Below are 23,415 nucleotides of genomic sequence, written 5' to 3'. Positions count from 1 at the left end.
GGCGCCATCCAAGAAATTTCTAAATCAGTAGAGCGTTATTATTCAGTAAATGCTGAGATCAGATTTAGCCTCATCATTGTTTAGAAGAGAAAATAATTTTCTGTTAAAAAGAAACTCAACATCACTCAGCGTGGCCTTCACCATCCTTCACTGGAGTTTATTTGGCTTTTGATTAGATGTACATCTATATCAGAGTAAAACGTGAAACCCCTGACAAAAACAAAACAAACAAAAACCAAAACGAATTACATTAAAAACTGAAATAAAATAGAGATTAAACTCATCAATTGTAGCATTTTTACATTAAACATTTTTTTTTATTGCATCACTACAAATGATCTACTTCAAACGTTTCTGCGGCTGAGCGGTGAGGGAACCGGACAGAATAAAACTCTACATGCCAAAAGAGCGAAAACATGCACAGCAGCTACGAAAACAAAGTTTAAAACCGTTTCAGTGACTCTCAGTTTTGTACAGACTCCATCGCAGCACCGTGCACTTCATCACCACCGAGGAAAAACACCATCTGCTGAAGATTGTCTGAGCTGACCGGTCAGAGGACGTAGAGCAGAAGATGAACAGTAGTGTCAGAGTGATGGACAGTAAACAGGGCAGCTGGAGGGAAAACGTCCGTCGTTTCAGTGCTGGTGCCGCAGGAGTCCAGCCCGTGGGTCAGAAAGCCAAACGCCCCTGAAATGATTGTCCAAGTCCAATGAAGTCCAATTTGTGATTTTCTGTTTTTTTACAAATCAATCAGCATCCACTCTTCTATAAAACCAGGGACTTTTAAACTGAAAAAAGAAATCTCTCTCATACAGAGACTTTTAAACTAAAGAAATAAAAAAACAGTCTCATACAGGGACTTTTAAACTGAGCAAGTAAAAGCCAGTCTCATAGGAGACTTTTAAACTGGAGAAACAAAAATCCAACTCATACAGGGACTTTTAAACTAGAGAAACAAAAATCCATCTCATACAGGGACTTTTAAACTAGAGAAACAAAAATCCATCTCATACAGGGACCTCTAAATTGGAGAAATAAAAATCCATGTCATACAGGAACTTTTACACTGAAAAAAATCCAAATTTGACTCATACAGGGACTTTTAGGAGAAAAAGATTAATTTCTATATTCCTTTATAATTATTATAATCATTTCTAAAAATGGGAAAGGGAAGTGAGGGGCAAGTTAACTCCTGCCCAAAACTTAAAAAATTCTGAATTTTGACCGTTTTCTATCCATCATAATCGTGTGTAAATATATGTACACTTAATGACAAGTAAGAAAAAAATGCTGAACCGTCTGTAATAAACATCAAAACAACTACAACAACGTTTTTCTAAAACACACAAATTAACGCTAAACCTCACTCATCACAAACCAGACCAGACTCAAACTCTGCGGCTCCGTCCCAAATGGCTCTCTGCTCCCAACGAAGTGCACAACACAGAACCCAGAATACAGGCTTCTGAATCCGAACAGCGCAGACAAACAGCTGTCTGGGCTTCAGCAGCGTTTGCACAGCTGGGCATACAGAGCGCTTCCTAACTCCTACAGCACAATGTGAAGGGAGAAGAGAGGAGCTTCAGATTCAGCCAATGTCTCATCAGGTCCTAATCAGCATTAGAGCATGACTCCACAGAGCTCATTCAGACGGCTTCAAAAAGCTCCAGATCTTCAAAACTGCTTGAAAGCTGCTCTGAATGCTGCAGTGTTGGAGTCTCCTGTGTGAATCAGTGCAGGTTCTGAAGTTTAAATTAGTGTCAATCAAGTCAGTTAAAACTTTTATGTACCTCCCTGTCAAATTTCCAAAGCTCCAGAGGCAAAGATCAGACGTTATATAGCTCTGGAGCTGAAGCTTCAAAGCTCTAGAACTCTCCAAACCTCCAAACCTCCAGGGCCAAAAATCCAAAGTCATAAAGCTCCAGAGCTCTCAGAAGCTCCAAAGCTTCAGGCTGAAGGACTTTTACCTGGTGGTGATGCTTCACTGCTACAGTGTTTGAATTCATATTTGTACTCACTGCAGATCCAAACCCACCTGCTTACCCACAACTCCACTGTGCTCTTCACCTGAGGAGGATGTGATGCAGAAAGAGACGTAGCATGCAGATGCTGAAGCTCTGTTCCAGAAACAGGTTGTCCCAGGTGGAGGGTCGGTAGGAGGAGCAAGAGCACAGATGGAGACAGTATGAAGGTCAGGAGATGCAGCAGAAGGCATGGTCAGTGTTACCATTAGCAGGGTCAGTGTTAGCATTAGCGGGGTCTGAATGGGCAGGTCAGTCTGGGTCAGTCTGGTCAGAGCTGCAGAGAAAATATTCCAGGTGTAGAAACAAGCTTCAGAATGTAATTTGTTCAAGATCCAGCAGGGGGTGCCATTGCCACATGCTCAGATGAAAACAATGAAAAATGGGTAAACTGAGGAGCAGTGACTGTATTTACATAACAAGCTGGAGGCCACGCCTCTGAAAAGCCCCTGTGCTCAAAATCCCCGCCCCCCAAATCCCATCATGCTCTAATGTTCGAGTCTGTAGTGTTTCCTTTCTGAGCACACTCAGTCCGCTCATACTGTTCTTGAGCTGTTAAAAAGCTCTGCCCCAAAAGCCCTGGCCCTTCCTGCTCCTCACACCACCGTACTGAGGGAGGTGGGGCAGGAGGAATCGGGGGCGGAGCTGTGGGTGATGTCATGTGTCTCTGTGGGCGTGTCTGGAGCCACCAGCAGGGTACTGCTGTCAACAGACTCCGCTCTCTCCTCCAGGGCGTGGTCTGGTCGCAGAGACAGGACTGGGGGCGGGACTTGGAGAGGTCTGCAGAGGCCGCCCCCTTCTCCACCCATCTGAGGTGCAGATAGATTCAGCCCAGTCCGACCTGAGAGAGAGAGGAGAGAGAGAGAGAGAGAGAGAGGAGAGAGAGAGAGAGAGATTTATTGCATATCCATATTCATTTAACGGGTACATGTAGAGCTGGGCGATAAAAAAAGTTTCATATCGTTCGATATCGTTCGTTTGAAGGCTGATTTTTGCTCCTGAGTGGTCAGTTGCTGTTTTAAACTATTCTTTATGGTCAGAACACGACAAAAACACTTGCCAAACAGTGAAACATTTCACAAATCTCTCATGGGATGGTGGGAGAAAGTTTCTGGTTGGCTGTTTTTACCAGCTGTAATTTTTGTAACAGTCATAATTTAAGAAAGAAGAAAAAAGAGAGAGAGAGAGAGAGAGAGAGAGAGAGAGAGAGAGAGAGAAAGACTGTTTAATCTCTCAGTTGTTTATCTTTCTCCTCTTTTAACTGAAATGTTTCGGTGCATCTCTATTAATGACTACTGAGATACATTATGTGGTCTGATCAATAGCTGATCAATGTCTGATCAACAGCTGCTCCACTCAGGTTTCTTCAGTTTGTATCACAGGACCTTCATTTAGAGTGATTTACAATGATATTTATGTTGTCTGTGTGAAAAACGTCACTGTCAGGACAGACCAGGTGTCAGATCATCTATCAGGGTGATATAATGTTAGTGTGGGCGGCAGTAACAGTGCCTCTGTGGGCGAAGCATTAATTTATAAGATATACCCAATGCCCCGTCCACTTCCCCTCTATCCCACCCCATCGAACGTACCGAGGTCCACGTATAGGATGCTGTCAGGGTTGATTGACGCCTCGTATGGAGGGGGCGGGTCGTCTGGGTGCTGGATGTCGGGGTATTTGTACGCAGCATAAGGGGGCGGCGGCTCCTGGAAGTGGAAAGCCCCGCCCTCTCCATCATCAGACAGGTGCAGCGGCGTCAGGCCCGTCCCGAACGCATCCGGACCATAATCGAACCCGGCCACGCGCCGGCCCAAGTTAAAATGATGCACTGCAGAAAAAAAACAAAGCAGAGTTTTTAATGCTTTTTCTTTTTTACTTTATTGTATTTTAATGTCTCTATCTCTTTACTTTTGCCAAAATATATGTGATTTGTTCACTCGTAATGTCTCTGTCATAATGTTTTATTTGAACTCACGGTTTCCTCCGATCAGCGTCTCTATCCTCTCTCGTCTGCGCTGCCGCAGACGGTGCACCATGAAGAGCAGCAGGGAGAGGATGAGGAAGGACGAGATGCAGCTGACGATCAGACGCATCCCACTGGCCATGGAGTCGAACAGGCTGCTGCCGTCTGAAACACACAGCACCGTCACTACCGTTAAAACAGAGCTCACCATCAGCAGGGCACGCCAAGAGCACCACCTACCATCTACTTACAATTACAAATACCATTAAACGAAACTGCACTGTCATTATACACATACAGTACAGCGAGACACACTCGCTCTGCCTCTCTGGTGCACAAACATTAAGAAAAGGACCTGAGTGCATATGGACTAATGCGTTAACAGATGACATACACATAGTAAGTACAGAAAACAATAAACAGTCAATAAATACAGAATGAACCAGAGACAGAAGTGTACTGATGTGCATTTGTGCAAAATGTGCAAAAATACGTGTGGGTTTCTCAGAGAAAGATCCTGAGTGTAAATTATGATTAACTGTTCAGCTAGACCCGCAGAATATATTACAGGGTCTATGTGTGGAGGTTACTGGGTCTCTGCGTGGAGGTTACTGGGTGTCTGTGTGGAGGTTACTGGGTCTCTGTGTAGAGGTTACTTGGTCTGTGTGATGGAGGTTACTGGGTCTCTGTGGGGGTCACTGGGTCTGGATGGAGGTTATGGGGTCTCTGGGTGGAGGTTACTTGGTCTCTGTGTGGAGGTTATTGAATCTGTGTAGAGGTTATTGAGTCTCTGCATGGAGGCTACTGGGTCTCTGCGTGAAGGTTACTAGGTCTCTGCGTGAAGGTTACTGGGTCTGTGTGAAAGTTATTGGATCTCTGTGTGAAGGTACTGGGTCTCTGTGTGGAGGTTACTGGGTCTGCGTGAAGGTTATTGGGTCTGTGTGAAAGTTATTGGGTCTCTCTGTGAAGGTACTGGGTCTCTGTATGGAGGTTACTGGGTCTCTGTGTGTAGAGGTTACTGGGTCTGCATGGAGGTTACTGGGTCTCTGTGGGGAGGTTTCTAGGTCAGTGTGGAGGTTACTGGCTCTCTGTGTGGTTACTGGGTCTGTCTCGTAGAGGTTACTGTGTGTGTGTAGAAGTTACTGGGACTCTGTGGGGAGGTTACTGGGACTCTGTGTGTAGAGGTTACTGGATCTGTGTGTAGAGGTTATTGGGTCTCTATGGGCATCACTGGGTTTCTGTGGATGTTCTTGGGTCTCTGTTTGAAGGTACCAGGTCTCTGTGTAGAGGTTACTTGGTCTGTGTGATGGAGGTTACTGGGTCTGTGTTTGGAGGTTACTGGGTCTCTGCGTGCAGGTTACTGTGTCTCTGTGTGGAGATTACTAGGTCAGTGTGGAGGTTACTGGCTCTCTGTGGAGGTTACTGGGTCTGTGTGGAGGTTACTGGGTCTGTTTAGAGGTGTGATTGTTACCTGGATCAAGGCAGGTGAATTTGCAGCACTCTTTGGGGTCTTTGCGGAAGTGTGTGCACCCCTGCGGTCGGTCACACAGCGCAGCCACACACATCTCGGGCTCTCCGTCATGGCAGGTGCAGCTCAGACACGGATCATCTCCTTTAGGAGTGAAGTAATAACCCTCACTGACCACGTTGTCCTTTATATCCACGCACGTCTGCCCTACAGACACAGGGAGAAGGAGAGAGAGAAAGAGTGAGGCTTTCAATACTGACCGGCCTGCCTACCTTCATTGTTCGTATATAATTGTGTCATTTTTGCTCTCGGCCCACTACAAAGTCTGTGCACCCCTGGTGCACAGGTGTGTGTGCGTCAGTGTGTGTGTGTGTGTGTGTGAGCGTACTCCTCTTGCAGAGAAAGGGGAACTTCTTGTAACAGTTCTCGGCGTGCCAGCTGTGCAGACCGTGCTCGTTAATGTTTTTGTTTTGGAAGCGCTGAAGCTGAGCGCAGAACACGCTCTCCTGCGTCGGACTGACCTCCGAAAAACTGGTCAAACCCTCCGGGGGCAGGAACACCTGCAAAGAACCTGGGAGACACATTGACATCATCGTTATCATCATCTTTTTGTCACAATACAACATCACGCTACGATACTGTGATATTTACACCATGATACATTTCGTGCCAAATTTATGTAATGACGTTTATACTTCATTCACATGACCTCAGTCCTTTTCACTGTGACTCAGACACTGACACTCCTGACTGAAGCCTCAGCCTCACCGCAAATCAACATCTCAGCACCCTCTTATGGACTGAGAGGGCAATGGATTTAGAAATCCAATAAGTCTACCAATGGGCTTAAACATAACAATAAAATAATAAAAACAGATACTCAGGCTTCTCCAGGCTGACACTATCTTCTCACCCAAACTATCACGATGTTCCATGTATGGGACTTTATATAATGAGGAGTGAGCAGTATGTTTTTAATTTAAACAGTGTTTACATACCACATCAAACCAGAGTTACTATTGTCCACTAAAATGGTCACTAACGTGAATATTTGCATATAAAATGTGCTTGTTAACTGTAATAAAATTAATAAGATATTTCTCAAAACAACAATTGAATCAACACTATAACGTTAATTGACAAATGGAAAACCAATAGAAAAACAGAATTAAGTTTTTTTTTCAGTGAATGAAGAGTTTATAAGTGTGTTTGTATGTTTAGTATTTAAGGAAAGCTGGAGCCGAGCTGAGCTCAGGCACTGAGTCACTGCTGTGTTCATTTTATTATGCACTTATTAAATACCACAGCTATCAAAGCGTTCATCAGAATACTGAAGACTAAACCTGAATATAAATTAAACTAAAACTATTACAGTTCAGAAAATACAAACTAAACTAAAACTGTTACTGTTCAGAAAATACTAAAACTATCACTGTTCAGAAAATTAAAAACTAAACCAAAACTGCTACTGCTCAGAAAAAAAAACTAAAACTGCTACTGTTCAGAAAATAAAAGGTAAACTAAACCTATAAATACATAGAAAAAACTAAACTAAAACTATTACTGTTCTGAAAATAAAATCTAAACTAAAACTGTTTAGAAAATAAAAAAATATTAATGCACCTCTAAGAGTAACCGAAACTAACTGAACTCAAACGCCAAAACAAAAAACCTAAATAAAAATAAAATCTAATGAAAAATTCAGAACAATAAGCCTTCATCAAACTCCCTTATTTAAAAAACATAAGCTTTAATGAGAGCTCCTATCTCAGTAAAGCATGAGATGTTAAACACCAGCACTGACCTTTGTAGGCCACCTCCCAGCGGCCCTCCAGGGAGCGACTCTGGTTAGTGATGACGTACTGATACCCCACCCAAAAACTGCACAGATAAAATACACAGAGAACATCATCACTCACGGCAGTTTACATAATAACACAGTTACATTCTACACCATTTAAGGTGGAACGGAAAATTCAAACGTGAGGCGCCAGAATGTAACTGATGCCTATTTAGGGTGAATGGAAAATTAAAACTGCGTGGGATTGAATTTTGTTAAACGCGGTGCTGCTGGTTGTTTATTGGCTGTTCCAGCTTAGCATAGCTCACCGTTCTTCCTCTGTTTATATCGTGTGCCTCGTGTGAAGTGCACTTACTTGCACTGGTCTTTGCGTTCACACACTTTTTCGTCAAAGTCCACCTCGATCTTGAGGATGAACTGCAGCTCCTCGTTGGTGACAAAGGTGGCGAGCGAGCCGTTCACTCTCTGACACGTTTCCACCGCCTGCCAGTAGTTCTCATTCCGCAGATATACTTTATAACAGCTCGCCGTCTTCTCGTAGTGATGCCAACCGCTCGGACACTTCTCTGCAGGACACAGCAGAATCAGAGCTTAGAACAACTAAACAACATTAACAATGACAACAACACCACCACCACCACCTTTTTTTAATTAAATATTCCAGCAGTATACAACATTCCTGATAAGAGATAAACACTCTGAGCTTTACCGCATATAATCTGTCAGACAAAAAACTAAAAGGATAAAAAATAAAAAAGTTGTTTCCTCTGTCCATTTTTTAATTTAACCCTATTAGACAGTGAAACAGCCTTTAAACACTACACAGCGCAGAGTTTAAGCGACAGTCACGTGCAGAAGTTTGGGTGCACCTGGTCAAATAACAACTTTCTGCTAAATTCAGTGCACTATTTTTGCTAATTTGACTTTAAATATAAAATTTAAACCCAGTAAATAAACAGTTATTGTGTACTAAAATGTGCAGAAGTGTGCTTTAAGCTACAGTAGAGCAACGCCCCCTGTAGGACTCACTGTTGAAGCGCACTGGCTGAGCCACGCCCATCACATCCTCCACCTGCTCAAAACTGTTTCCATAGCGATAACGCGCCTCCTTCATAGCTGAGGACAGAAGAAACACAGTTAGAAATATGCAGTAGCAGGTTTTGTGTGTGTGTTTATTCAAATGCAAATTTTAAAATGCTAATTTAACTGTGTATTTATAACTGCATTATGTAAGATATATTTTAAATTCAAATACAACATGTGTTTGTATTTGCATTTGCAATCCTGATTCACTTTGTTTGAATTTTCACTGCCAATCAGGCACTCCTGTCAATCAAACGCTGTATTCTAATGATATATTTTGCTTGTATAAGCACAAACACTTTCTGCCTATCTGTGTAGAACAGACTTAACAGAATCAACATTTGAACACAGAAAACTAATAGTTACATCCCTAATGTAAAAAATGCTGAAACTTTAAGAACATACTCAAATAGCTGAATTATACATACGTGGACAATCCAGTTCGTCACTTTTGTCCTCGCAGGCAGTCCAGCCGTCACACTGCCAGGCCAGCGGGATGCACTGCATCTTCCCACTGCGACAGGCGAACTGCCCGGGGTTGCAGCGCTGCTCTAGTGTGCACACAACGACATATATCGTTATATACAGGTTGGAAACAAAAGGGTTAAAATCTTTATTGTAACTTCACTGTAAAATCAGCAGCAGTGACGAGTCTCTTACCTGAGAGCAGCCGTGCTACAGCTACCCGCCCACCTGCGGGAGAGATCAGCACACAGTCATACAGAATTAAAGCAACATGACCAGTTACAGTCAGTCGAGACGTTTGGCGATGTTTCCTTGTGTAGCTTTAGCGCTGAAGCTAATGCTGCTAACAAGTAATTGAAGCTTTTACCCCACCAATTAGCATGATGCTAACTGCATGCCTAAATCATCCTACTGATTACTGATCTGATTACATTCCCAGTCTGAAAGTTTAAGTATGTTCTGCGCATGCGCGTTCACGTCACAGTGAAAGTTTACAGCATTCAACATGGTCTGCAGAGGAGACAAAGTTTATGCTTTTAAAAGATGGCAGTGGGACGGGCATCCAGCTTATGTGTCTCAGATCATGACGTCTTCTAGGGGTGCGGGAAAAAAACGATTCTTAGATGCATCGCGATGCGGACGTGGACGATTCTGAATCGATTCATTCTACGTCAAGAATCGATTTTCTAAATATTTAATTTATAACGTAATGTTGACGGAACGCAAAGGGCGGAACTTGGAAGTGGGTAAGTGCAGCGCCCGGACAGCCTGTGGCGGCACATAACAAAAACACAACTGGATGAGTGAGAAATCCGACCGGCTCCCTCTGCATTAAAAGCCAGGTTAGGTCAGGAGTCACAACACAAATGTTAAGAAGAGCCATTTTGTCCTTTCAACAAAAATCAAACCACCTTGGGGGCCACAACATTTAATGTCCAGTATGTCTCAGTATGTGTTAATGTCCTAGTATAGACTAAACAATATAAACGAAAACGCGGACTTGCTCTGTTCTGCTTTAAGCTTCAGCTATAGCTGCTTTTCTTCCATCTCCGCCAGAAAACTTTCCTCAAAAGTTGAATAGTTTCTTGTAAAATGTCTTTTAGCTTTCGGCTGTTTTACGAGGCTGAATTCGCTTCTCACTCGCCGGCTTCTTGCTGAACTTTCCCGTGCCACCTTAAATTATGCCTGAGGCGCCGAAGGTAAATGCGGCACCATTTAAGGTGGAACGGGAAAATTAGAAAGAGAAGCGACTTCATCTTCGCAGCATTTTAAGTGTTTGACAGTCTCTCGTTGCAGATTTAACGTATCAGGAAACCAACTGCGCTGCTTATAAATCCGAATAAGTCCATTCATCTCCAAATGTTCGTCTGTCTTTCTCTTTTCCTTTTTCGTTTGCTACTAGCCAAGCGAAACCTCGTTGCTAGGTGACCTGCAGTCTGCACGCCAATTCTCAGTCGTTGAAAAACAGGGCTTTCACGCTATGTTGCACACGCCCTGTCTCGAAGATATTTTACTGACAAAGCGACCCCACCCCCCCCCAACTCTCTACCACGAGACCAAAAGCAAAGTTATAAAATCACTAAAGAAAACGGGCAGGACGGCTATAACGTGCTGCATGGTCATCCATTACCACTGGATCTTATTTCACCATAACAGCGCATTTTTATCACAGATGAGTGGCAGCAGCGTCTCCAAACAAGAGCAGTTAATAAGAGCTTTCCAGTTCACTTGCCACATCACTTCCATTTGTTTTATTAATAAAAGATATTGGACATAAATGCATTATGGATCATTAAAAATACTTTGCTTTAAAAGTACCAGGTCCTCACACAGTGAGAAAATAGAAATCATGTATAGAAAAAAAAGATGCATCGAGATGCATCGATAATCTTTTTATAATCGCATCGCAGCCCTCTGAATCGTAATCAAATCGAATCGTGAGGTGCCTAGAGATTCCCACCCCTAACGTCTCCCTATCGCCCTTCTTTAAACTACATTAACTACTAATTACATGTGAAGTATGTTTTCCTGAGTTTGACATCATTTTAAAGTAATTAAAAACACAAGCACTGCTTACTGCTACTCGTCCCACTCTGACTGGACTCGTGATGCTACGTGATGCTACGTCATGGTAACGTCTACACCAGTGGTTGCAACCCAAATGTTAAGAAGAGCCATTTTGTCCTTTCAACAAAAATCTAACCATCTTGGGAGCCACAACATTTTATGTCTGTTTCACCATCTTAGCTGTAAATATGTCATAGCATGTGCTAATGTCCTAGTATAACCTAAAAATATAAAATAAACGAAAACGCAGACTCACTTTGCTCTGTTTTAATCTTTAGCTCAGCCATAACCACTTTTCTCGCATCTCCGGCAGGAAACTTTTATTGTAAAAGCAGAGCTTTATTTTGCTGCAGAGGAGGATTATTTTATTTGTACCTAAAAATCTAATTCTGCTGTCGAGCCACAACAGGGCAGTAAAAGAGCTGCATGTTGATGTCCCCTGGGCTACACTAAGGCTGCATTCACATTGCAAATGAAAGTGGCTCAAATCTGATTTTCTCACTGAATCACAGAAACATCAGCCTAAATGTTTATGAGGTCTCAGCAGCCCAAAATTATGACGAACGTCGAGTTGAATTGACGTAAAAGTCGCATGAATTTCGATCTGGCTGTTCAGACTGAGTCACACTGCTGCACATCAGATATGTAACGGATTTCAGTACCACATATGAAAGTGTCCCAAATCGGAATTGAAAGTGTCAGATTTTTGCTGTTCACACAGACACATCTCTGTCACATATAAAGAAAAAGATCAGATTTGGGCCACTTTTACCTTCTGTGTGAACAAAGTTCTCTACGCATGTGCCTAATTTTGGATCAGATTACTTTTAGTGTGCATGTAAACAGAGATTTCTATCAGACTGTTGAGAGTGAGCATAAACACCTCAGTCTTCAGCTGTAATCAGAATAAATTCAGTCGGATCAGCAAAAATCTCTGCGTGTAAACAGACTCCGTTCTCTACAAACATGGACTGAAGTTCAGCTGACTGATAACAGTAGGTCAGAACTGTCAGGGTCAGAGCAGACGTGAGCAGAACGGCTCCTCCAGAAACAGGAGACGGAAAGTAAACAGCAGCAGGCTGTGTGTGGTTTTGTGCATGACCCTGATGACCTCACCACCTGTCCGACTGACCACACGGCAATCTGACCACTCAAAGAACGCTAAGTTTAGTCAGGGCCTGCAGTTCGTCCTGACCGATATAACATTTATATAAAATCGATAAAATCGAACGATACTAGAACTGATATCCAGTTACTTTAAACCTGGGGCTCTTTAATAAAGACAATGGTTCTATATAGAACAATGAACACTCAAAGAACCCTTTGCATAATTAAAGGGTTCTCTGCATCATTGTTCTTCAGACTGTTGGAGATTGTGCTATAGATGGTTCTATATAGCACCAAAAAGGGTTCTGCTATTTTTATGATATAAAGCTTGTTACAATAGCAAAGCCCTTTTTGGTTCTTTATTTAGAACCCTTTTCGAAAAGGTTCTATATAGAACTACATACAACACATTCTCCTTCAACCTGAAAAATCTTTCCACCATGCAGAGAACCATTTAGTCACACAAAGGATTCTTTGAGTGTTCATAGTTTTCTTTATTAAAGAACCCTTGAAGCACCATCATTTTTAAGAGTGTACTGTATGAAATCAGGAGGAGAAAAACACTGAAAAGGGGAAAAAAAAACAAAAAAAAAACAACACTAAAGACCACCACACACTGGACGCGCTGTGCGCTTCACACATTGTAGCGTCATGTAGCAGATTTCCACAACATACACAGAAAAGCATACTCTAATTTATTATGGTAAGGACAAATACGGTCATATTGCCAAGCTGTATTTCTGAGTATATTACAGATCTCGTCAGTAGGTAAAGAACATTAAGTGATTATATGCTTCATTAAGAGAGAAGAGAAATCTGTGCTGCTTAATTAGTGCCGAATGTGAATGTTGAATAGAAGTCAATGCAGTCAGAGTTTAATCAGTTTTATATGTGGTTGTATTACTGCACTGTGTCAGAAAGTTATGATAAGTATCGTTTAGCGTGAAAATGTCTTTAAATATCATTCAGCCCTGCTGGATCTTAAAACAGCAAATGTCTTTCAGCTGGTCTTCAGCTCAGTTTGTGTTTGGGGTGTAAATCAGAGCCACTGTTCTGTCCACTCTGGGGGGGCTGGGTGGAGTGTGAGGGGGGGGCAGTATGTGGATTAGACCCATCAGCCTTAGAGCTCAGTAACTGCAGCAGACACTAACACCACTAACCCTCTAACCTCCTCACTCACCAACACCTGTTACACTGACCACACACACACACACACACACACACACACACACACACACAACAGTGTACAAAAGTCCAGGCACCTCTAACAAAACAACATCTAGTTCAGTAAATCTAAACTCTCTCATCTCCTGGATTAGATCATTTGAGAGTTAGTGTGTCCATGTCATAAGCCACGCCCCCTCCCCACCCACTTTACTCTGATGATTATGTGGTTTCAGTGAAGGACGGCAAATGAGAGACGCTCTGTAAGGAGTGAAAGTCGAATCAAACACACAGATTTACATTTACATTCACTGGCTGTATACAATCATTTATGCTGTTTATTAATACTGAATGGAGTGAGTGCAGCGTTAACTCTCTCAGCAGCGAATCTTAAACAGCAGAATCAGATGGTTCTGGTAGAGCTTGTTATTCTGGTTGAACCCAACACACCAACCACAACGTAAATATACACACACAATAACGTACATAACACAGATACTGACCTTCTGGAAACACCTTCTGTGAAATACAGAAAACGTGGAGAGACTCTTTCTGTTATTCTGCTTCTAAACTGTGGAGCTCAGTTCACCTTTTATTAGACAGTCAAGCTCAGAGCTCACTTTTAATAAACATCTGAAAACGCAGCTCTTTAACTCAGTGCTTCATTAAAAGTCTATGTCTCTTTGTTCTTTATCTCTTTAATATGATCTGTGTTATTGTCTTATGTGATTGTACATCAATACTCATAGCTTCTTCTGTTTATGTTATGTTTTATCTCCTGTCTGTAAAGCACTCTGAGCTGCCACCAGCATGAAAAGTGCTCTATAAATACAGATATTGTTGTTATTATTATTAGGGATGCACCGATAACACTTTTTCCTTTCCGATATGGATACCTGATACCTGATTCCAATACTAACTCTATCTAATCTATACAGCAGTGATGAAACAGTTACTGGTTTCTTAGTAAAACTACAGATTTTTATTATCATGAAAACTGTGGCTGATTACCACACTTTGAAAAACACATGCTGAATTCTGTCCACAATTGGCATCAGTCCCCCAGACACAGCATACAGTGCGGGTTTATTCTGCATCAGAGAAAACCGTATCCCACCGGAGCGCATATCTGTAAGTAGCTCCGTACACAAAACTGCAGAATGTTCTGACAGCTTAATTCTCAATCAAAAATACTACCAGCATTAAAACTATGAAGCCTCTTATTCACCAGTTTCTTGTACGAATCTGCCCATTCCTCAAAAGGTGCGGCAGTAATTATAACGCCTGAGGAGCCAGAATGTAACCGCTGCACCATTTAACATGGAATGGGAAAATCTGAACAAGAATCTGGCGAACAGGAAGCCAACTTCAGCTTCATATTAAAACTGCAGGTAGGACAGTTTGATAGTCTAAATGTCCTGATCAGAAAATGTTTCCACCATTAAAATAATAATGAGGATATTCTGAGCGCCTAAATCAGCTCATCAGGGGGAAAGCAGTGATAGTAAACTGAGACTGAACCAAATTAACATTAAAAACATTAAAACATTTGACCCCTTCGTGGTCACATGGTGCCAACTTTGTTACTGCACATTTAATATCGTTTACATCTGTTTACATTAAGTATTGGCTCTGTCAATACTTTAATGTTTAGGCAAACAAAAACAGCTGCAAATTTTATTTGTGGTTTTCAATATAAAAAAAGGAAAGACAAATGATTTCAGTTTGTGTATCAGTAGTTTTAGAACATTTTCAGCACATTTTAACAATACTGCAATAATACTGATAACTGGGATAGTTATCTTTTGAGTCCAGATATTTATACATTTCCACTTTTCACTAATAAGACAGAACAAGCTTGAATGAATGGCATTGACTTGTGTGTTTAATATATATAATATATATATATATATATATAAATAAGATTCTACAGACCAATCTATTTTTATAAACTTACTATAAATAATTAGTATTTACTATTATATAATTATTAATAAAGACCATCATCATTAGTCTTATACATTTGTCCCTAATTATTATTATTATTATTATTATTATTAATCACAACCACGATTTAATAAAGTTATAACAAACATATTATACTTTATAAACATATTATATTCTCTTAAAGCTGCAGACAGCATGTTTTCTGACAATACAGTATGATACATTACAACACTGTTCAGTACAGTACAATACATGATGACACATTATGATATTGTACGACACTGTATGATACATTAAATATTATACAATACTGTATGATACATTACAATACAGTATGATACAGAATGATACTGTATGATAACGTAGCTACCCCTAACATCGGCCGTCCCCCATTATCAGCCACTTGCACGTATTGCGCAATTCCTCTCTCTCTCTCTCCGCCAATTGCTCAGGCGAAATTCAAAACACATAAGCTTGCGCCTTACAAGGGCATTTAAACTTTATTCTAGCAAAAAATCATATCTGAAAACAATATTTAAGTATTACTAATAACGTTGTAATTCTGCGTGTACAAAACCGCATGGAACACAGCTCATTTTCATTCCGTGATGGATATTCGTCTGTGCAGAAAGTTAGCTTATCGGTTAGCTTTCTCTTCTCTGAGGTAAAAAAAAAGTTTGCCACCATGGTGGTATTACGTATATGGCGAAGGGTGCCCACAGAGGACAAACTTAACCTCACTGTAAACCATTGTAAAGTATTGAATCTGGTAGGAATGATGCATAAACGCAATTTCTCATTTGACTGGCACAATCAGGCATGCAGCAAAGAGCTGTGCTCTATACTTAGTTAAACAAGCAAATCAAGCTGAATAATGAAACAATACAATAACATCACCTTTTACTAACGAATATATACATATATTTTATGTTTTTTACAATTTTATACGCTGAATTTTAGGCTGAAACATGAGATACGGAAAACCGGAAGTGAGGTGGCCGATATTGGGGGACCCCCATCGTTCTAGTGATACTAGTGTCAAAGTAAACAAAAACGTTATTATTGAAAAAAACGTTTTCTCATCATGTCAAATGACTCTTGGACATTAATCTACACACGTATCTCTCCCGAAAAACACTGATTTGGGTGAGTAAAGTGCTTTCATTTATTTACAGTTTGCTTAGATTCCCGATGTTTTGTTTTGAGGTGGCCGTTAACAGGGGTACCTACGCTATAGTACAATACTGTATGATATATATTGGAATACAATTTGACAAGAGTACAATACAGTATGACACTACAATATAGTTCACTACAGTACAATACTGTATCATACATCATGATACTGTATGATATAGTACAATACATTATGACACTGAGATACATTATGACACTGTGTGATACTGTACAATACAGTACAATACTGCACAAAACATTATGATACTGTATGATGTAGTACAATAAAGTACAATACTGTGCTGTAAAATACAGTATGATACCATACGACACAGTACTATACCGTACTACAAAATGATTAAGTACAAGACATTACGATACAGTATGATATTATTAATATTATTATTATTATTATTATTATAATATTTATTTGTATAGCACGGGAGTGATATGATCTCTCTGTATTGTGTTTGTTAGGATGTAACAGCTTGTAATAAATGCATAAACAAGTTTCTTTGCGTTGTAAAATATGATACTGCATCATACTGTATGATACATTATAATAGTGCACAAAGTGTTATATTAGGGATGTGTACAGCTGCTCTAGTAGGGTTGAAAGAAGAATCATTTCATACTGAAACCACCATTTCTTGAAATCACAATAGCTGCTATTTTCATTATAGAATACATTATCAACATTTTTGGGGGAAATTTAACCTAATAACACCGAGGTAGTGAACAATCAGAAACTACCAAACACCTCTGTGCTGTATATGTGACATCACAACCACCAACAATCTGGCAGTCTGGCGCTTTCAGTGTTCAAAAAGTGAATATTCTGCTCCTCTTAGCCAAAATGTATTTTAATGTATGCATTTTACAGAAATTAATTTATAGAAAACAACTGCATTTAAATCCCAATCATAATACTGATGAGAGAAATCACAGTATTTTCCCCAAATTGTTCAGCTCTGTACTGGAGTCCTTGGTTCATCATTCACAGTGTCAGTATTCGTAAACTGAAATCGTTACATTCCATCACAGGAAGATGGAGTAAATACACAAACCGACAACTCAGTCAAATGACACTTTTCTGTTGTAACAGTAAAATTATATAATTATAAATTATATGTGAAACACGAGTGTCTGAACACGAGCACTAACAGGGACGCTTTGCTGCGTTCGTGACTGAGGAGAGGCGGCCCGACCGGTTTTGTGCTGCTTTAGCACAAGCTAGGCTAACTACTCTAGCTGATTAATTTATCACGTTCAGAAACAGTGGAATCACAGTCCTGTGATAAACTAACATGCTGTACAGAGATGACAAGTCTTCAAACTCTGTGTCAGGTGTAGTTCAGCTCTTCAGCTCATCTGAAGACGAAGCCTCAGTTAAAGTCTCACCAAAACCAGCTGATTTACCTTGGATGTCTATCGGAACACCAGCACTTTCAGCTACAGGCGAAGTGACAGCCCTACATTCACTTCAGCTGAAGTTTACGGTTTTTAACATCAAGTTTTTAACCCTTTATGCATTCATTATACAGTTCACCACACTGTACGATGTGTTATGACACATGACGTTATTATATGTTGTGATACCATATGTTATGATGCAATATAATAATATGATACATTACGATACATTGTTATGATACTGTATAGTACGATATGTCACTATACAGCACAATGTTATGATATGGTACAGTACGATATGTTACAACACGGTACAACATTATGATATGACAGGACAATATGTTCTGGTATGTTACAATACAGCACAACTTTATGATACGATACACTACGATATGTTACATTACAGTATAATGTGATTCGATACAGTACGATGTTACAATACAGTACAGTATGTTACAATATAGTCCGATGTTAAGCTACGACACAGTACGATATGTTACACTACGGTACGGTATGTTTTAAAACAGTACGATGTTAACATACGGTACAGTACAATATGTTACAATACGACGTTGTGATACGATACAGTACGATGTGTTACAATAAAACATGATGTTATGATACAATACAGTATATGTTACAATACTGTACGATGTTAAGATACGACACAGTACGATGTTACACTACGGTACGGTATATTGGAATACAGTACGATATACTGTAAGTGTTACGGCACAGCCTGATGTTATGACAGTTTACATTGCTTGTCTGGCTCCTACAGTGAGTGTGTACTGAGTGCTAAGTGTGTACGGAGTGCTAAGTGTGTACTTAGAGCTAAGTGTGTACTAAGTGTTGAGTATTAAATGTGTACAGAGGGTTAAGTTAGGTTTTAAGTGTGTACTGAAGGTTGAGGGTTTCTGTTCTGGCCTGCTGTGTTAATAACAGACTCAGCTCCACTACAGGACCGTTTACTTTCTAGCCGTGCTGCTAACGGGCTGTACCTGCTCTCGGTTACCGGCCAGCGGCGCTGCTGCCTGTCTGTGCCCTGGGAGTAGACTGCCCTGTACGCAGGTGTAGACTGCCCTGTACCCGGCGGTAGACTGACCTGTGCCCGGTGGCTCCGTGATGATGGCGCCCAGCAGCGCGATGAGCAGCAGCGGAGCGGTACAGCGCGCCTTCCCCCACATCGAACGCTCATTCCGGGCTCCGGGGGACAGAAGGGCCGCGGAGAGACTGCCCTCCGCCTGGAGCTCCTCAGGACACCGCGGGGTCCGACCTGCTGCGCCTTGGTCCTGCTGTTGCTGTCTGCTGCACTTGTTTGCTTGCTGTGTGTTTTGTTTGTGTTTATTAGTCTGCGTTCCGTCTCTCTCCGCTGCAGCTTCAGCTCGGCCCAAAACACAACAAGATGGCCGCGCTCTCCTCCATCAGCCTCAGCGCCCTCTACCCCGTAGCCAATCAGCGATCAGCGAGGGCGGGCCTACAGTGGTCTTGGCCTATCAGTACACAGCGGGGGAAGAGCTACATGAAGAACAGCCTATCGAAAAACAGGAGGGGGCGGGACTCTCTCAGCTGCTCGGCTGCCATTCAGACGGGGTCTTTTCTAGTGATTCGATTCTTTAAATGATTCGAATCCGTGATGCGTTCACGAATCTGTAAACAAACTGAGCAGATTTATGTCATTTTAAAATGTGCACATTTTGTCCGTTTTAAGCTTGTTCTGAGGCACTCGCGGGAGGGAATGTCATATTTAAACCCTGTCATGTGATTTAATATGTAAAATACATTTCATATTCAGTAAATTAAAGTGGCTCATCAGTTTATTGTAACGTGTACAATAGAATAGTGGAAAAAACATTATTTAGACTAAACATAATCAGATGTAAGTCCATAAAACTATATAAAAACTATTCAAGAGGGATTGAGGTCAGAACTCGAATTCTCTCACATACTCTTAACAGTACGTAACATACCGTATATGTATTTTATTTATAGTATTATGTGTATATATTCATGTATATATAATTCATAGATATATTTATAATTCTAATATCTAATATCTAATATCTATCTATCTATAATCTATCTATATTGACTGGAAAAGATCTTGGCTTTTTTGCTTACAAGTTTTGTATCCCAACAAGACTCCCCTGCTAAAAAAAAAAAAAAAAAAACAAAAAACACAGAAACCATTCAGTGTTTCTGTTGGTTCTGTAATTTGTCTTTATTGGGTTGATATCACCATGTAAAGGATCCTAATGGTTAACAAGTAACCAATGAGTGATTCTAGATGTATCTAAAGGTGTTCTACAGGAAACTAGTGGTCTCAGTTGAAACCCTTAAGCCAATTCTCATTAGAAATCAAATCCATTAGGTTTTAATCCAAATTGTTTCCAATGGTCCTTTTTCAGCAGGGCAGACAGATACATTTCAACAGTCCTCCTGAAATATATCCTGTAAGTCTCTGTTGTCAAAATGTACTGACGTGTGTTCGTTCAGTCAGGAGGAAGTGAATCGGTGATTCATTTGATATTATGACTGAATCTTTGAGTCTCTTTTCACTGAAGTTTATTTCCTTTCTCTCCTGTAAATCAGAGTCTCAGTTTTGTCTTTTGCTTTACTCTTCAGTATGTTGTTAATTATTTTATTCTATTCACAAAACATTTTACACATGTTCAGCCACTGGTCACCTGTTATTATGATCCTTTACACTGTGATATCAACTCATTAAAAAAGCCAAATTACAAAATCATTAGGGACCAACAGAAACATTTTCTATGGGTTTTTTCAGCAGGGCAGTTTTAGGGAAACTTGAGTCTCTCTTTACCTATTTAGCTCTATCTACCTTTTCATTTGCACTCATATTGCATACTGTACATATGTTCTGTTTTTATGCTTGTTAGAATTGGTCATAATCACAACTGCACATACTATATAGTCCATAACATACAGCATATTTTCTACTCTTCTGTTGTTTGTGCTTTCTTTTAAATAGTGCGTAGTATTTATAAAGTTTGTATAGTAACTTGTAGTTCAGAGTCAGAATTTGACTGTGCAGTGTGGTTGTTTCTCTGAGCACCTGACAGCAAACTCTCGAATCTCGAACTGAAAGACCCAATCCCATTTCTTCTTTTCACCCCTACCCCTTGTTTTCGAGTGTCACCCTAACCCCTTGGAACCGAGTGGTTGAAATCTTGCCCTACAAAATGGGACAACCCTTAAAATAAAAAAATAAATAAATAAAAATTGCTTCATTAACAGGCTTCTAGCGGTGCTCTGTAGGCGACCCGGCCCGTTTTCAGTGATAGCAGAGAAGGGAAAAGTTCAGCAACCTCACTGCTGGGCTTAACTTACATTTAGGGCATCATATGCTTTCAAAGAGGGGGATATGATAATTATTTACTATCGCCCGCCGCTAATTTTTTGGTGATACGAAGCTGAAGTCAGCTATTCACCAGCTTCTTGTTCGAGTTTTCCCGTTCCACCTTTAATGGTGCAGCAGTTACATTCTGGCGCTTCAGTCGTCAATACTGCTGGACTATTTAAGGTGGAACGCGAAGGTTAGCTGGCTAGCTACCGAGACATTAGCATGCTATTAGCGATTTTTATGCTTGTTATGAAGAAAACAAACATAATACATTGAAACGACATTAAACTAAGATAATATAATGGTTACCGTAATTTTTAACAGAGAAAATACATTTGTGGGTTTCTTTGGTCGCTCACATGGCAATCTTGCCGATTTTTTCTTTTTTTTTTCTCATAACACTCCGTTTGGAGTGTGTCTCTGAAAAACCTCAGTTTGGAGGGCCATGTAGCCCTAACACTTTGCCCTACCCCTCCATCTCAACAAAAATTGGGACACCCTAACCCTAGACGTGATCGCGCAAAACTAAGGCTAAGGCTAAGGGCCAAGTGTTAGGGGCCAGGGGTGAAATGGGATTGGGCCAAAGTGTTCGCGTGCAGTCAGCAGCGACACACAGTACCGCCGGCGGCCAGCAGAGGCGCTGTGACGCTGAACTGAACTCACTACAGCGGTCAGAAACGCAGCGGAACACGAGGGTGAAACTCAAATGGCTCCATGCTCCCTATGTAGTGCACTTAAGAGGTAATGAAATAATGCCTTCTGTATTCACATAGTGCACTAATTATCCAAGACGCCCACTGAAATAAGCTGTATGTTTCTCTTACAGGCATTTAGTGAACTATTTGATTGTAAAAGTCATTATTTTTCTCACGTATGTAGTGCACTACGTAGGGAGTAGGGAGCCATTTGTGCTTCAGCCGAAAACTAATATTCCACAAACGAGTCAGCAGCAGTTGGAAGTGTGCAGTGAGGAAGGCTGAAACAAACTCAAAAGCTCCAAAGAACATAACTAACTTTGACATCTTTAACTGATGACTGAGAGTAACATAACGAATTAGAACTATGACTAAAGCCACGTCTGTGATAAACTCTGCAAATAAGTGCAGCGATCAAAAATTAAACTTTGTCTTTATTTTGTCTGTTCTCAGTGTTTTAATACAACCCAGAGCAGCAGTGTCAGACTGAATCATCTGTATAGAGACTGTATACATATATGTTTACTTACGTGTCATTATTTTATTCCTGAAGCTTAAAAGATTTTGGATAAAAGATCAAATTTACAGCTCAATGACTGAACTATGAGCATATTCAATGTTAGCTAAACTTTTATCTACTGTATTAACCAACACTATGTTTAGTGATAAATAAAGCTAAAAAAATAAATAAATAAGATCAATTAGCCCCATAATTAGCTTTAGCATTAGTTCAGCTTTTGTCACTAAAACCTCCTCCTACAATAAAAACCTGGCACTTTAACATTGAGCAACAGCAGGGAAATGTAAACATGCTTTCCAAAACACATTTTATATTAAGTCTATAAGTCTTAAGTTTATTTTAATTATTCAAATGTGTTAAATGTTCTCATGTGTTAGATTCTAAATGTTCCTTTGTGTTACTGAATATAGCCTGTCAGCACAAGTGTAGTGATTCAGTCGATTTCAAAAGAGTCGATTCTTCGACTCCAGCGCGTCTGGGAATCGGGGTCGATCTCTCTTGGCCAGTGATTCTGAGAGTCGAAATTCTTGAAGTCGACTTTTCGACTCTGTTTTCATCATCTGTTCGAGAGTCGTTTTGAAGAAGGAGTGTGTAACGCAGCAAGCAATCTGAGCAGCGAGTTTATTTAATTATCAACTTTAAACGCTGTGAGCACATATGAAGCCGATTCACCTCGCATTTGCCAGATTTTTATTCAAAATGTGTGACATTAAAAATGGCGCTGCAGATACAGTCTGGCTCCGGCGCACCGTTAAGGTACCTAGTGAATCATTTAAGGTGGAACGAAAAAGTTGAATAGGAAACCAACTTCAGCTTTGTGAATAGTGAAACAATATAAACATCCAGCCGCTCCGGACTGAAACTTTTGAGAAACTATTAATTTACCAGCCTTATTTGAATGTTCCATTCCACCTTAAATGGTGCTGCAGTTACACTGAAAAGTTGGCGAATACAAAACTAACATAAAGTTACCCCATTAAATGCATTAATTTACCTCAACAAATGCATTCTCAATAGTCATTAATTTACCTCAACAAATGCTTTAATTTATCTCAATAAATACATTAATTCACCTCAATAAATGCTCCTTAATCATAAAAACATTCTCTTGGAGTTGTTTAATAAGCAGCTAACAGCACAGCAGAGAAGCTGTTGAA

General features: G+C 40.5%; 1 protein-coding gene across 1 annotated transcript; it reads right to left on the bottom strand.

Annotated features, from left to right (window-relative positions):
• Nucleotides 1–131: 131 nt before the first annotated feature.
• Nucleotides 132–19,115, bottom strand: dgcr2 (DiGeorge syndrome critical region gene 2). Its single transcript, XM_036594489.1, has 11 exons — nucleotides 18,785–19,115; nucleotides 9,001–9,033; nucleotides 8,769–8,891; nucleotides 8,287–8,373; nucleotides 7,613–7,823; nucleotides 7,261–7,337; nucleotides 5,845–6,027; nucleotides 5,460–5,663; nucleotides 4,001–4,153; nucleotides 3,617–3,853; nucleotides 132–2,865 (listed from the first exon to the last, which is right to left on the bottom strand). Exons 1-11 carry the CDS (start codon nucleotides 18,864–18,866, stop codon nucleotides 2,621–2,623), a joined length of 1,635 nt encoding a protein of 544 aa, XP_036450382.1. The 5' UTR covers nucleotides 18,867–19,115; the 3' UTR covers nucleotides 132–2,620.
• Nucleotides 19,116–23,415: the final 4,300 nt, after the last annotated feature.

Source organism: Colossoma macropomum, unplaced genomic scaffold, assembly GCF_904425465.1.
Source record: "Colossoma macropomum unplaced genomic scaffold, Colossoma_macropomum, whole genome shotgun sequence".
Taxonomy (NCBI): Eukaryota; Metazoa; Chordata; class Actinopteri; order Characiformes; family Serrasalmidae; genus Colossoma; species Colossoma macropomum.
This window is presented reverse-complemented; position numbering and strand designations above follow the sequence as displayed.

Coding starts and splice junctions, on each gene's coding strand:
- dgcr2 (XM_036594489.1), bottom strand. CDS start 18,866: ATGTGGGGGAAGGCGCGCTGTACCGCTCCGCTGCTGCTCATCGCGCTG. Junction 9,034..18,784: donor CACGGAGCCACCGGGCACAG/GTCAGTCTACCG, acceptor TCTCTCCCGCAG/GTGGGCGGGTAGCTGTAGCA. Junction 5,664..5,844: donor CCCCTTTCTCTGCAAGAGGA/GTACGCTCACAC, acceptor CTGTGTCTGTAG/GGCAGACGTGCGTGGATATA.